Source organism: Palaemon carinicauda, chromosome 5 (genome assembly GCF_036898095.1).
Source record: "Palaemon carinicauda isolate YSFRI2023 chromosome 5, ASM3689809v2, whole genome shotgun sequence".
In the NCBI taxonomy this organism is placed as follows: Eukaryota; Metazoa; Arthropoda; class Malacostraca; order Decapoda; family Palaemonidae; genus Palaemon; species Palaemon carinicauda.
This window is the reverse complement of record NC_090729.1, coordinates 181,580,399-181,595,398: the sequence shown is the minus strand read 5'-3', so window position 1 is coordinate 181,595,398 and position 15,000 is coordinate 181,580,399. Positions and strand designations below refer to the sequence as shown.

At 33.2% G+C, this 15,000-nt stretch overlaps 2 protein-coding genes across 3 annotated transcripts in view; one reads left to right on the top strand and one right to left on the bottom strand.

Annotated features, from left to right (window-relative positions):
* The first annotated feature begins 836 nt into the window (after positions 1 to 836).
* LOC137640696 (ionotropic receptor 21a-like) lies at positions 837 to 11,939 on the top strand. The gene is made up of 11 exons (XM_068373190.1): positions 837 to 1,360; positions 2,958 to 3,103; positions 3,616 to 3,709; positions 4,310 to 4,465; positions 5,464 to 5,611; positions 5,878 to 6,035; positions 7,750 to 7,901; positions 8,424 to 8,733; positions 9,539 to 9,700; positions 10,707 to 10,850; positions 11,553 to 11,939. Exons 1-11 carry the CDS (start codon positions 839 to 841, stop codon positions 11,769 to 11,771), a joined length of 2,211 nt encoding a protein of 736 aa, XP_068229291.1. The 5' UTR covers positions 837 to 838; the 3' UTR covers positions 11,772 to 11,939.
* A 1,156-nt stretch (positions 11,940 to 13,095) lies between these two features.
* LOC137640695 (FMRFamide-related neuropeptides-like) overlaps positions 13,096 to 15,000 on the bottom strand; it is a 14,205-nt gene continuing 12,300 nt past the window's right edge. Inside the window, exons 3-5 of one of the 2 annotated variants that reach the window (XM_068373189.1) lie at positions 14,319 to 14,372; positions 13,762 to 13,977; positions 13,096 to 13,460 (exon numbers count right to left, since the gene is read on the bottom strand). In XM_068373189.1, the coding sequence (XP_068229290.1) occupies positions 13,382 to 13,460; positions 13,762 to 13,977; positions 14,319 to 14,372 (349 nt within the window). In that variant the 3' untranslated portion in view covers positions 13,096 to 13,381. The remainder of the gene's footprint in view (positions 13,461 to 13,761; positions 13,978 to 14,318; positions 14,373 to 15,000) is intronic. The other variant, XM_068373188.1, reaches the window with a different exon arrangement.

Here is a 15,000-nt window from a genome sequence, read left to right as displayed (position 1 = left end):
ACATTTCGCAACAAAGGCGTTGAGGTCCTCAAACAAGAATGGGCGGAGTCAAGGAACGGCTGGAGCGGATTTCGAAGCCTTAGAGATCTTTGGGCAGTAAATTGTGCCCCATGATTGGTGGATGGTCGACCCAGTGGGAGGGTTCTATATCCTAGTTTGTTTTATAAGGCTTAAGCATTCACGCCATTCTTCACACTGGATTCTCTCTTCGCTACAGGATTAGAGGTTTATAGCGATTTCATTATTCTAATTGTTGTTTTTTCATCTAGAAGTTTCACTAGAATATCAGTTATAGCGTTTTATTTTCATATTCGTATAGTTTTGACCATATTGGACTCTGGTTTTATATTAATTTTCACAAAACATTTGACCTCACTATAAGTATCTTATTTCATCAATGCATATAGATTCGAATCATGATTATTAAGCATACCTGTATAGATTATAGATATTAAGAGAAAAATCAAAGGGTTGATGAGAATTTACTTTTAGTTTTAAGACAAAAGTTTATTTTATTTCATCACACACACACACACACACACACACACACACACACACACACACACACATATATATATATATATATATATATATATGTATATATATATATATATATATATATATATATATATATATATATATATATATATATATATATATATATATATATATATATATAATATATATGTAAGTTGCGTGAAATTTTCTGACGTACAACATTAGCTTTTCACTGCATCACACTTTGTACTAGCTGTTCATTTAAGCGAATATTTGTATGTGATCTCTTCTTTTCATTGCAACATTTTGCATTTCTTCCAGGTTCTTCCTCTAGATCAAGATGAAAAGACTCCTGCTATTAACAATGATGTTGCTTGAAATTCCAGCAGCCACCTGCTCAATGTACGAGCACAACATCTGCAACGACACTGAGACAGGATTGATTTCAGAGTCCCAATTGCTGGTTGGCGATGGAAATAGAAACAGAACATCATACCCTTCTGGTCTTCAATACCTCCATTTTATATCGGAATCAAACCCCTCAGAGGGAATTTCTCGCCTGAATAACTCTTTTCCGAAGAAATTCCCAGAAGAAACGACTTTGACGCCTTCCAGCATATATGTTCAATCAGCTAAAAATTTGGTGTCATTCAAGAACCTGAACATCTTACGAGACATTGGAACTCGTTCATTATCGGTGAAGGAAGGCAGCGCATTAGGCAACGATGATTCCCTGAGAAGGCTTCTCTTGTCCATATTCTCCTCCTATATGAAAACCTGCGTTTTGGTTATCGCTTACGAGGCGGAATTCGAAGGATCGCTTATCTTGGGAGCTCTGCTTCAACTCCCAAATCCTAGACAGGTTAGTAATGATGTTAGATATTTTTTTAACATTTAAAGTTTTATTTTATTATGATTTTTTTTTTTTAATAAATGGCCGGAACAGGAATGAGGTATTTTTTAAAGTTTGGTAGTTCTGAAACATTTATAATGACTAAAAGTTTGTTAGTTCCTGAAACATATTCATAATGACTGCAATTTGGCAAGGGGAGATCTGAAGTATTTTAGTTGAATTAAGGTAATGTCAATAAGACTACGTAGCATATCCATTGCCGGATGAGAATTTTACTTTACCTTATCAACATTTTTTTTTTTTTTTGGGGGGGGGGGTTGGTTGGTTGGTTAGGGAGTATTTAACATTTTAAGATGTATAACTTGTGAAAGACGTTGTTTTTCATAATCAAAATCCTACTTAGATTTAGGGATTCTCTTTGATCCTCATTATTCCATACATCGTTCCTTTTACGTCTTTCAATAACAAAAATCACATTTCACTCACTGAAGTTGTTAAGGTTAGTGTCTGAAAATATATTTTTTGAGATGTTTGATATGTTTGGTACAGAATGATAATTACTCAAGAAGTAAAAAATACCTTGCTTCGTTTTATGCTTGAGCCTGAGAGTTTGCCAATTAATTCCTAAAACTATATATACAGTATATATATATATATATATATATATATATATATATATATATATATATATATATATATATATATATATATATGTATATATATATGTGTGTATATATATATATATATATATATATATATATATATATATATATATATATATATATATATATATATATATATATATATATATATATATATATATATGATATAATTTGATAGAAACGATATACTTCATGGAAGCTTCTGGAATTATCTTAATTAAAACTTGTTTTTAATTCATTTCATATGAAGATTTTTAATTAATTTCATAGGAACGTTTTTAAACTAATTTCAAAGGAAAATTTTTTAAATTAATTTCATAGGAACTTTTTTTTGTTAATTTCATAGGCACGTTTTTCAAGTAATTTCATAGGAACTTTTTTCAAAATGATTTCATAGCAGCGTTTTTAATTGATTCCATAGGAATGTTTAGAATTAATTTCATAGGAATGTTTTAATTAATTTCATGGAAACTTTTAAATTAATTTCATGGAAACTTTTAAACTAATTTAATAGAACCTTTTAAATTAATTTCATGGAAACTTTTAAATTAATTCCATAGCTACGATTTTGATTAATTTCACAGGAACGTGTTTCTTTTTATTGATTTCATAGGAACGTTTTTAATCAATTTCAATGGCACGTTTTTAATTAATTCCATAGGAATTTTTTTCAGTTAATTTCATAGGAACTTTTTTTCAATGAATTTCATAGGATTTTTTTTTCAATTAATTTCATAGGATTTTTTTTCAATTAATTTCTAAGGATGTTTTTCAATTAATTTCACAGGTACTTTTTTCAATTAATTTCATAGATTTTTTTTTTCAATTAATTTCACAGGAACTTTTTTCGATTAATTTCATAGAATTTTTTTTTTCATTTAATTTCATGGAAACCTTTTTTCAATTAATTTCATAAGAACACTTTCCACATCTATATTTCGCAGTTAATCCGAATGTCCAGCGTAAATGACTACGGCAAGTTTATATGGAAGTCCCCGAAGTGCAGAGGCTACGTTTTTCTTCAGGAAAATCCCGAAATCTTACAAAACTTTACCGAGAAGCAGGATTACATATGGGATTTCACTGGCAGGTAAGGTTGCATCTCTGTATTTCCTCCTTTTCATATTTTTACATGCTGAAATATTCGCTATTTCGACTGAGCGTGTGGTAGGTTGCAAAATGATTGGATTATTAACGGGACATCACAAGCTTGTATACAAACGGTTAAGGATAACAATGACATAAGTTTAACATTATGAAACATGCTATAGGAAGCTTAAACAGGTTTTTCTAATATCAGAGAGAGAGAGAGAGAGAGAGAGAGAGAGAGAGAGAGAGAGAGAGAGAGAGAGAGAGAGAGATCATTGCAGTGTATGAGCGTGTAAGAAATACACGTACAGTACAAGCGATTTGATGGTGATACAGTACTGTATTTATTTTATTGACAAGTAGCACAGCATGGCATGAAACACAACCAAATACATTTGAGATATCCAATCTAATTTCTTAAACATTTTGTATAAATTGGAAATTTCAGATGATAGGGCTATGAAGATGTCAAGTCGGCTATTTATTTATTTATTTTCAACTTGATTTTTGCAGGTACATAATCGTGGGGTTGTCGAAAGAGCAACTGGACATCGTATCGTCGACTGAGAAATTTTCAAAAAGTGAAAATTTTATTGGGTTAGTGAAGGTAAGTAAATATTAAACGATAAAATAAAGTATTTTCATGCCCCGTTTATATACATATATATATATATATATATATATATATATATATATATATATATATATATATATACTGTATATATATATATATATATATATATATATATATACTGTATATATATATATATATATATATATATATATATACTGTATATATATATATATATATATATATATATATATATATATATGTATGTATGTATATATATATATATATATATATATATATATATATATATATATATATATATATCTATATATATACAGTATATATATGTATATATATATATATATATGTATATATATATATGTATATATATATATATATATATATATATATATATATATACATATACATATTATAAAAGCAGTGAAATTTCACAAAACATGAAAGTATTATTCAAGTTAATAGGCTCAATGAGATAGCTTGAACAACCTCTCTTTTCTTTAAGTCTTCCACAAAGCTCTGAGTTTCGTAAATAGAAATTGTGAACTTTTATATGGCAAAAATAAAGATACTGTCGAAAATAACACACGCCAGTCACTTTCCGTCTTATAATTGCAGTACCGTCGTCTCGGGGAGTGGGGTTTATACACGAACAAGATCGTAGTGGGTAAAGGCATCACTTACTACACAACTTGGAAGATTGACCGTTTCACGCCTCGCAAGCAAACTCTCTTCCCTGACAAGCTGTCCAATTTTCGTGGAGCCCCACTCACGGTGAGTTTACCTAATTATTATTATTATTATTAATATTATTGGTTGTTGTCGTTGTTTTGTTGTTAGCTAAACTACAACCTAAGTTTGAAAAGCAGGATGCTATAAGTCAAAGGGCTACAACAGGGAAAAATAGCCCAGTGAGAAAAGGTATCACAGAAATAAACCTCAAGAGAAGTAATGAACAATTAATATAAAATATTTTAAGAACATTAACAACATTCAAATCGATCTTTCATATAAAAACGATAAAAAGAGACATGACAGTGTGTTCTTTAAAAACATTCACTGCAAATTTGAACTTGAGACGTTCTACCGACTCAACTGCCTGATTACGATCATTCCACAAAATAAAACTTCTAGAGTACTGACTAGTATTGAGCCTTATGTTGAAAAAGAATAACACTTAGAATTAACTGCATAGTAGTGCCATCGACTCCGTACCATGGTCTTCCACTGTCTTCAAGTAAAGATCTCTTGCTTGAGGGTACACTCGGGCACACTATTTTATCTTATTTCTATTCCTCTGGTTTTTTATTAGTTTTTATAGCTTTAATTTTAATGTTGTTATTGTTCTTAAAATATTTTATTTTAATTATTTATTACTTCTCTTGTAGTTTATTTATTTCCTTTTCTTACTGGGCTATTTTGTTCCTGTTGGAACCCTCTGGCTTATAGCATCCTGATTTTCCCAATAAGGCTGTACCTAAGATGATGATAATAATAATAATAATGATAATAATAATAATAATAATAATAATAATAATAATAATAATAATAATAATAATAATAATAATGGCTAAATAACCTCCCTGTCCGTTATTCATCTCTACAGACTTTTTGAAAGAAATAAACCATTGCTAACACGTGTTGATGGTCATAAGAAAGTGCTAAATCACAAAAATAGAATGCAAATCATGTAAGAATTTGAAGGAAACTTAAGTTAGGAACTTGAAGGAAACAAATCACAAGTTTGTTCAAACTTAACAACTCCTCAACAGGTGACAGCCTTCGACTGGCGACCCAGTGTCATGTACGAATGGGACGATGACGGCGTTGTGACCATGAGGTACGGCAGGGACATCATGGTTGTCAGGGGACTGGCTCACGCCCTTAATGCTACGTTGGTCTTCAACGACGCTTCCCAAGGTGACGACTCGGCCTTTTCGTGTTTTTCTCTCCTTTTTAGTTTCCATTGTAGTTTCCATTCGTTTCCCTTTCTCTCCTTGTAGCATCGTATCTTGCTATGAAATGTTTGTGTATGCGCGTGTGTGTGTGTGTCCACGAATGTAATAACATCAAACTATGATACTGTAGAGAAAAGTATTCCTTTCCTCACATACCGACATTTTTCTACATGACAGCAGCAACACCACCTTTATTTTACCTTTCCCTCTTTCCTTTTCATCCTATAGAGGTCCTATGGGGCTTCCGCTCTCCGAACGGCTCCTGGAATGGGCTCATGGGCATCATCCAGAGGGGCGAAGCCGAGGTCGGGGTAGCTAACCTCTTCATATCGAACGTCACGTTGCGCATGCTCGTGGCCGACTTCAGCGTGCCTTTCGACATCGAGGTAAGAGTTCGGTTCCCTGTCTTGCACTGGGTTGTAAGGGTTTTGCAAAGAGAGTTGAATCTAGTTTTCAAACCTGCTTGTCAAACGGTTCGAAGAGGTGTCAGTCAGTCAGTCACAAATGCATAAGGTTTGTGAATAATGTAACCCCTCCCACTAAAGTCAGACTAGAACTGACTTTCTTCGAACCGTTCAACTAACGTGTTCGACAACCAAATTCCCCGTTCACACGTAAGAACGTCACTTTAAACATTTGTCGAACCGTTCTAGAGTTTCAGTAAGAAAGTTTAAGAGAAGATTGTTTACTTGGAAAAGTAAGAAAAACTTAGTAAATTGGCAATGAGTCTTTTCTTTACTGAGACGTTAATTTGATTGCGAAGAAATTCTACGAAAGTTTTGTTCGTGTCCGAATTTCTTGTATGTATTCCAAAGTTCTTTGAAAGTGAAAAGGGATTCATTATCAATGTTTTCAAATTCTTTAAATTTATTCAGTATTCTAAAGCTCGCTAAAAATTAAACTGGTTTGTTAATGTCTATTAACTTTAGAATTAAGATATAACTTCGGTATTCTAATGTTCTTTAACGTTCAAATAGGTATTATAAATATGTATTCTAAAGTTGATTTCATTCTAAAGTTCCTTCAAGTAAAGATAAAGATTCATTCAAGTATAGTTCTCTAAAAGTGGGATAGCCTACATTTTTAGTATTATAAAGTTCTTCAAAGTAAAAAGGACACATTGTCTGTATTATAAAGTTCTTTTACATGGGAAACACTCTCAGCACTGTAGTTCTCTGTTGTGAAAAGGAAACAATATCTCGACGCTTTTCATTGTCTTCGTGAATTTTATTTCTGCTTTTCTGACATTCATCGGTGATCGTAAACTATTTATTATAAACAAAACAGTAACTACATCGGAAGTCGTAAACTATTTATTATAAACAGTAACTACAAACTACGAATGTATTAACGTAGAGTGAATTGCAGAGGTAACTCCTTTATATCTGTCAATCACGATAAGATAACAATATAGATATGAGTAAATAAATGATGTGGAATGCAATAGACGTTTTATTTCATATCAAAAGCTTTTAGTTTCTTTGACGCGTGGAGACTTCAACGGGAAATCTGGAGTTTACACCGAGTGATTTCAAATAATTAAACCCTAATGTGTTACTTGTTTACCGAAGCTTGTGAATATAAAGTTCGTATGGAGATATGGCGCCGTGAGCGTATCCTCCGCTACTCTGTAGTTTTTACTAAAGGGTCTTTGCAGTGTACAGTTGGATACGGGAATTCCTGGCGCACACCGCTCTGTAGAAGTGCACCCAGACACACCATTACTGCACGGCTAGTTCCTGAGTTCAGCCTGTCCCACCACCTCTGCCAGCTCTTCTTACACTTATCTGTTTTGTTACTCGCCTTAAGTAAGGGTGTGATTGGGTGCACTTTTATGGAGGAAGTGTGGCAGGAACTCCTGTGGCCAACTGTACCTCTGGGCCTGAACTATTTAACCTTCTACTTTACCATTGTCCCTGTAATTCCGTTATTTCATCTTGCACTTCAACGCCGAATGCAACCCCCAACCCCACCACTGGACCATATGACCGAATTTTATAAACTCCTTTTGAATAAAGTATTGAAATATGAATTCCAGATATTGAGGAACAGATAAAATTGAAAATATTCCTAAAATTGAATTTTACTTGTGGACTTCAGGTGAGCTGCTTTTTATCCCGACTACCGAAGCCTCTTCCAAAATGGGAGAGAATTCTCTATCCCTTCGAACTAACCACTTGGATTTCCATCATTGCCGGGATGGTGGTTAGCGGGCCAGTCCTGTACGTCATGGCTAAGATCGGAAAAGCGAGGTTGGTGGCTAGTTTGAAAAATGCTTTAGCCATTCTTTGCCCTTTGTTAATAAATCAATTTTCCTCCTTTTTAAGATGCCAGAAAACTTTAAACCAATCATTCAATTCTAGTTTTTAAATGTGCATGCTAGAAAAAAAAACTATATGTCGTTCCATATGGTTAATTTTAGCTTATCCTGAATTGGTGGAACTTCAACTCCTCAAACTTGCAGCGAATGTTTTTATGTTGAACAGACTGACATACTTTTTTTTTATGAAAGATCTATTTTATGATGTTACTGTTCATAAAATGTTTTATTTTAGTTTTTCATTATTTCGCTTGTAGTGTATTTCCTTTACTCACTGGGCTATTTTCCACTGTTGGAGCCCTCGGGCTTTATAGCATCCTGCTTTTCCAACTTGGGATGTAGCTTAGCAAGTAATAACAACAACAACACCAATTACAATGACAACGACATTGACAATTACAATGATAATGATAATAATAATAAAGCTAAAATCTTATCCATTTGACCCTTTCAGCGGAGGCGAGAAAGTCGACCTACTAAGTCTTAGTTACACCATCTTGTACGCCCTCGGCATCCAGTTCATGGAAGGCCAGGCCTCTCTACCCGTGCGTCGTGGCACGCAGGTCTTCGTCTGTTTCTTGTGGCTATATGCCATCATAATCACCACCGCCTACTGCAGTAACTTGACGGCGCTCCTCACCGTGGCCAGAAAGCCATCTACGATTGACACCATCAAGCAACTCGACGAGTCTGGGCTGGAAGTGGGCGGGATGGGCGCCATCTTTGGAACTGCGCTGGCATCCTCAACGAATCGACATTTGCAGGTATGTGTTTGTTCTTAATTGGAATTTCTGTTCCTTTATTTAATTTGGGGTTTATACAGAATGGGTTGATCCACATTGTTTAAGATTTCTTCCCTTCTTATTTTCGTTTATTGTAGTAATAACTGCCAACTTAATTTTACCTCTTTATTATTTATTATTATTACTAGTGTACGCGACCAGTCAAAATGGCGACTAAATATTTAGATAGGCACTAACACGCACAGATTCAACCCTTCCTAACCCCTCTCCCTTTCCTAACTACATCCCGCTGGTTCGGCAATTTGTGGGATATTGTGGTTTCTGAGAGTGTACCTCTCAGTGTACCCCTCTCACTAAAGTATGACTACTCCTCCTCCCTGCCCCCAGCTTGACAGAATATATATATATATATATATATATATATATATATATATATATATATATATATATACATATATATATACATATATATATATACATATATATATATATATATATATATATATATATATATATCCTCAGCCATGTATATATATATATATATATATATATATATATATATATATATATATATATATATATATATCCTCAGCCTACATGGCTGAGGACTATGAAGCGTGAAGGGGGAGATGATGAATGGAGAAGTATTCATTTAAAATCTTAAGACAGAGACGACTGGCGAAATCAAACCGAGGCCCTTCGCGTCAATAGGCGTAGGAGATGATGATGATATATATCCAGACACTAGCTCTTTCTTATATAAGGGAGATTATTATTATTATTATTATTATTATTATTATTATTATTATTATTATTATTATAACAGGCTTTGTCTCGTCGGTATGATGTTTACAATGGCCGAATAAACGTGTTGTATTCTCGTGTGAGGAAAGGAGACGTGGTCATCATAGCGGGACTGAATGTCTTGCGCTATATGGAAACGATTGAATTCACCCACCGCGGAGTAGCCGAGTCCTATGTCATAAAGGTTAGTGATTGATTGATTGATTTGAGGTTTTATTAAGGTTAGGGATTCGAGTTTCATTGAGAGAAATGTAAATGTTTTCTATTCACGATCATTATTAAAGAACTTTTGTTTTTATTGTTACTTCTATTCCCAACCTACATCTGCCCATTATTAATTTTCACATGATAAATTCTTTGCAAAGTATTGGATGGCGTTGTTCCATATTATTATTATTATTATTATTATTATTATTATTATTATTATTATTATTATTATTATTATTATTATCTAAGCCACAACCTTAATTGGAAAAGTAAGATGCTATAAGCCCAAGGGTTCCAATAGCCAAGTAAGGAAAGGAAATAAATAAACTACAAGAGAAGTGATGAACAATTAAAACAAAATATTTTAAGAAGAGTAACACCACTAAAATAGATCTTTCATATATAAACTGTAAAGACTTAAAAGAAACAAGAGAAAGAGAGCTAAGATAGAATAGTGTGCCCTAGTACTTTACCTTTGTGTCGAAATTTCCTTCATATTTGTTTCTCTAAAGGTTACAAATAGATAAAGCAAAGTACACATCATAAAAAATATGAATATAAATTGTCGATGCTGAATAAATAAACCCGGTGAACGGAGTTCGTCTTATTACATCTTAAGTATTATGGTCGCGATGTAAACTGTGGTTCTTGCTGTGGGTCCCACCAAAAAAAAATTGTTTGAGAAACACTGCCCTATACTCAATTTTGGCTAATGAGGTGCATTTGCACGGAATAGCAGGGGTGCCCTTTTAGCTAGGAAAAGTTTCCTAATCGCTCTTTGGTTGGACAAAATAATTCTAACCAATCAGCTAGTAGGAAACTTTTTCGAGCTAAAAGGACACCCCTGCGAATCCGTGGAAATGCGCCTCATTAAAAAAAATTAAGTATAGTGTACCTTCAAGAGGCTCTTATATATCTATCATTATCATAACTTCATCTATCCTTGTGTTCCACTAATTCTTCTTTTTTGTCTTCTTCCTCAGGAGACCTTTTCTCCCTTCAGCATCGGATTGATAACTCAGAGAGGATCGCCACTGAAGAGGAAGTTTGATGTCGTCATCAATCGGATGGTTGAGAGTGGTCTTGTCAACTACTGGTTCTTGGAATCCCTCAGAATCGCGAAACAGGTCAGACATTCGAGATTTTTTTTTATGTTGGTTTAGGCTATTACGAGTCTTGGAAATTTTTTTAGCTTCATGAATATGGAATTATTTTTCATACACACACACATACATACATACATACATATATATATATATATATATATATATATATATATATATATATATATATATATATATATATAACACTCATGTATATATATATATATATATATATATATATATATATATATATATACATACATGAGTGTGTGTGCATATAATATAAATTATATATATATATATATATATATATATATATATATATATATATATATATATATATATATATATATATATATATATATATATATATATATATATATATATATATATATATATATATATATATATATATATATATATATAATTTATATTATATACACACACACTCATGTATGTATATATATATATATATATATATATATATATATATATATATATATATATATATATATGTATATATATATATGTGTGTGTGTACGTGTGCGAATTCATTTACATTTTTCGTTTCTAAACAAGTAGTTTTTAGAAGTAACGATCATCAAAATTATACAGTACCCTAGAAGTATTACATTATTTCGGATCCGATTCATTGTTCTTTAGCGCTCTTACTTCAAATATCCATTTCACAGAGAAACTTAAATGTTTTCTTTTATCCCATTCAAGGAACTGGATAAGAAAAATAAACGACAGCTTGAAAATAACGACGGAAACGCAGACAGTAGTAACGATTTTGCCTTGGACGTTGAGTACGTCGAAGTTGACGATGGGAGCGTCAAGTCGCTTACTTTCGAACACCTGGAAGGATTCTTCTTCATACTTCTCCTTGGATACGTGACTTCTGGCATTGCTTTCTTCTTCGAAATGAGAGCAAAGACACATTAGGATTCAGGATTTGATTTACAGCCAATTTACTTTTTTTCACGTTTTATGGGACGTTGTAACACCGGCACTATAGAACATAATAAAAGCACTGTTACACGAGCTGGGATTAACAATACTCACAAATTGGTGTACGCCTCTAGTGCAATATCCTTCAGAATATTTACTCGTTAAATGATTTTTGACCGAATAAAGGCATATGCATTAAAAGTCTTCAGTGTTATTGATACACCGAGAGCTAATTGACCTGTTGCCAAGCAAATAATTCTGCTGATGTATCGATGATATATTCCACCACAGGTGATAGCTAAAAGGATCAATGAAATAACTTATTTCCTCCTATACCATACCATGATTGTCCTGGCCATCTGTATTTTTAAGCGTTTCTTACAGGTAAGTTTCTAGGTATTTACCGTTTAAAAACTGATATATTGACGTAAAAGGAGTGACATTACGGTCACTAACCCGTAAAAGATAATAACAAAGTAGGGTAGAATTGCGGTGGCCAGTATTTTACGGAAATACAGCTGAGAACAGTATATTTTTACGGAGGTTTTTTTTTTTTTTTTTTTTTTTATGTAAGGCATTTTGCTGTTGTACATCATAATTGATTTTCCAACAGAATTTTTACAGGGAGATGAAATTACCTCCCGATTAATCACTCGTCTTTCACTCTCCTATGTTTGTTTGTTTGTTTTAGGTGATCCTCCAATTTCACCCTTAGGTCTTTCTACTTCCTCTTATGTACTTTCCGAAACTGTCTCGGTATCCACCCACTCTTTACTCGCCCTCTTCATTGATTTCACACTTCTGGATTACCTACAGATTGTGCATGCATTCATTAATCAAACCTCATAGTAATTCTATAATTTGCCTATATTTACAAAGTGGTCTTCTAACTTTACCACTTGACGCATTCAGTTGCAAGAATGCATCATAGAGTGATTGTACGAGAGAGAGAGAGAGAGAGAGAGAGAGAGAGAGAGAGAGAGAGAGAGAGAGAGAGAGAATGTTTGCTGGTTGGAAAACGATTGATAAGTTCAGAGAAACTTTAAAATTACCCCTGATTTATGGTTTAATTCATACCTTAAAGCGATTAATTAGAATAGATATAGCTAAAGAGTTTTGCAGGTAAATATGAAATACGTTCATTGAAGTTGCATCATGAAAACTAAGTAGATAGTTTAGAATGTTAAAATCTGCTTAGAATTAAAAAAAAAAATGAGACGCCCTTACTAAAAAGCGATAATTTCATATTTTTTTACCGTGATAAAATTTTAGCATTCAATATAAAAACTAGACATTAGTTTCAAGATAATTTATTGCAACCTTTGAATGCAACAAACTAATAAAGATTCTCATACACAGCCTCTGTTTCAGAATTCTGTCACAATACGATATTTTTCCTCATAGATACTATTGGAATCATCATCGTCTAAACCTGGCATCAAAATGAAAAATGAGCGAGGAAAAGTATCAGTTTTGCCGAATATTGAAACATCTTCTAGAACTTTTAAGACAGTTATTCCAAATACAGTATCAATGGTGTGCAGCTCAGGAGATTCTACGAAGGACTTATCCAGGGGACTTCAGATACTATTTTCTCCAAGGTCTCAGCATTCATCACAGCTGTCCGAAGCGTCAACAGAGCGTCCGAAGCGCAGGAAATTTTTGCTGTATTGACGGCCGAATCTGGTGAGAAAAAAGTTGGGTTTTTCATCTATTTATTAATTTTATATTATCATTATTTAACAAGACATAGGAAATAATCTATTGGTCATCCATTTAATAGAATGTTAAGAAGGTAATGGAACTAAACTAAATATTGTTTCTTAATTCATATGTTTAATGGAGATGATAAAATTCAATGAATGGCATAACATTCTCTCTCTCTCTCTCTCTCTCTCTCTCTCTCTCTCTCTCTCTCTCTCTCTCTCTCTCTCTCTCTCTCTCTCTCTCTCAGTTCAATCAAATTTGACCTCATTTCTCTTGCCTTAAAAAGTTTCTGTTCAGCAGGACCGGATCTGGTTTCTCTGGGACCGGAAATGGAACTTCGACGGGAGCTCCCTCAAGAACGATGTCTTCGGGACCAGAGCGTCCAAACCTCAAGAAGTTGTGGCTGCGTCCGAAACGCAAGAAGTTGCGGTCCCTCTTGGAAGCAGATAAAGAGGCAATTTCGTCGTCTTCGTAATCGCCCCCTCGGCCGTATCTGAAGATGAAGGTAATGTAAGGATCCATTTTGTTTTTATATTGGGCAGACCATTGGTAATTTTACAGACAAATGTTAAAATTCTAATAGAGTATAGGTAATTTTATTGATACAGCAATTGCCAATATTCACAGACACCTCAGACATTTAAATCTCTTGGTTTATTATCCTCATTTAGGATGAAACTGGAGCATCAGGATTTGAAAATGTGGCTAAAATCAACGTAATTTGATTTTATGATTTTATCAAAGGTGATTACCGTTACCAAACAGAAATTAAACACACACTTAAATCATGCAAATCCATTTAACCTAAGCACGAATATTCGAGCTCATAATTACCTGAGGAAACTTGTGTCAATGCCTCTCTTGTTAGCACCCTCGCTTCGTCCGAACCTTGGGAGAGCGAAAATAACGTGATATAAAGGAACCATCTTTTGATGTTCAGTGCGTCACACAAGTACTTACAGGTCTTGGGATTTTATGACCGAGGTTACATAATGATTCATGATATTTTAGAGTTTTTTTTTTATTTGATTAGAATTTGATTATCATGGTATATCTGTGAGAAAATTTCTTCTTTTTAAGTAGCTCCCGTAGTCTCTCTCTCTCTCTCTCTCTCTCTCTCTCTCTCTCTCTCTCTTAGCACACAAGGCACTAGAATATGACTCATATATATATATATATATATATATATATATATATATATATATATATATATATATATATATATATATATGATAAATTTTGCACATTTTTACGTGTTTTTCATATTCAAATAAGCCATATATATTTTGATATATTAATGTCTGGATTCTCTTAACGACCTCGGGATCAGAGCCCCAGGCGAAATCTCACAAAGACAAGAGCTTGGCTCCGGCCGGGAATCGAACCCTGGTCGGCAAGCTTATATAGACAGTGACTAACCCATTCGGCCACGAAGAAAGATAAAAGTCAATGACAATTCTACTGTACTTATACCTGTCGAATTCAGGTATTTTGTACTTAGAATTGAAATCAACCC

Bases quoted from the DNA above. Each gene is read 5' to 3' on its own strand.
- LOC137640696 (XM_068373190.1), top strand. From the start codon at position 839: ATGAAAAGACTCCTGCTATTAACAATGATGTTGCTTGAAATTCCAGCA. The intron at 3,710-4,309 runs GTAAGTAAATAT...TTATAATTGCAG, and splicing joins ATTTTATTGGGTTAGTGAAG to TACCGTCGTCTCGGGGAGTG. The intron at 8,734-9,538 runs GTATGTGTTTGT...TTATTATAACAG, and splicing joins CAACGAATCGACATTTGCAG to GCTTTGTCTCGTCGGTATGA.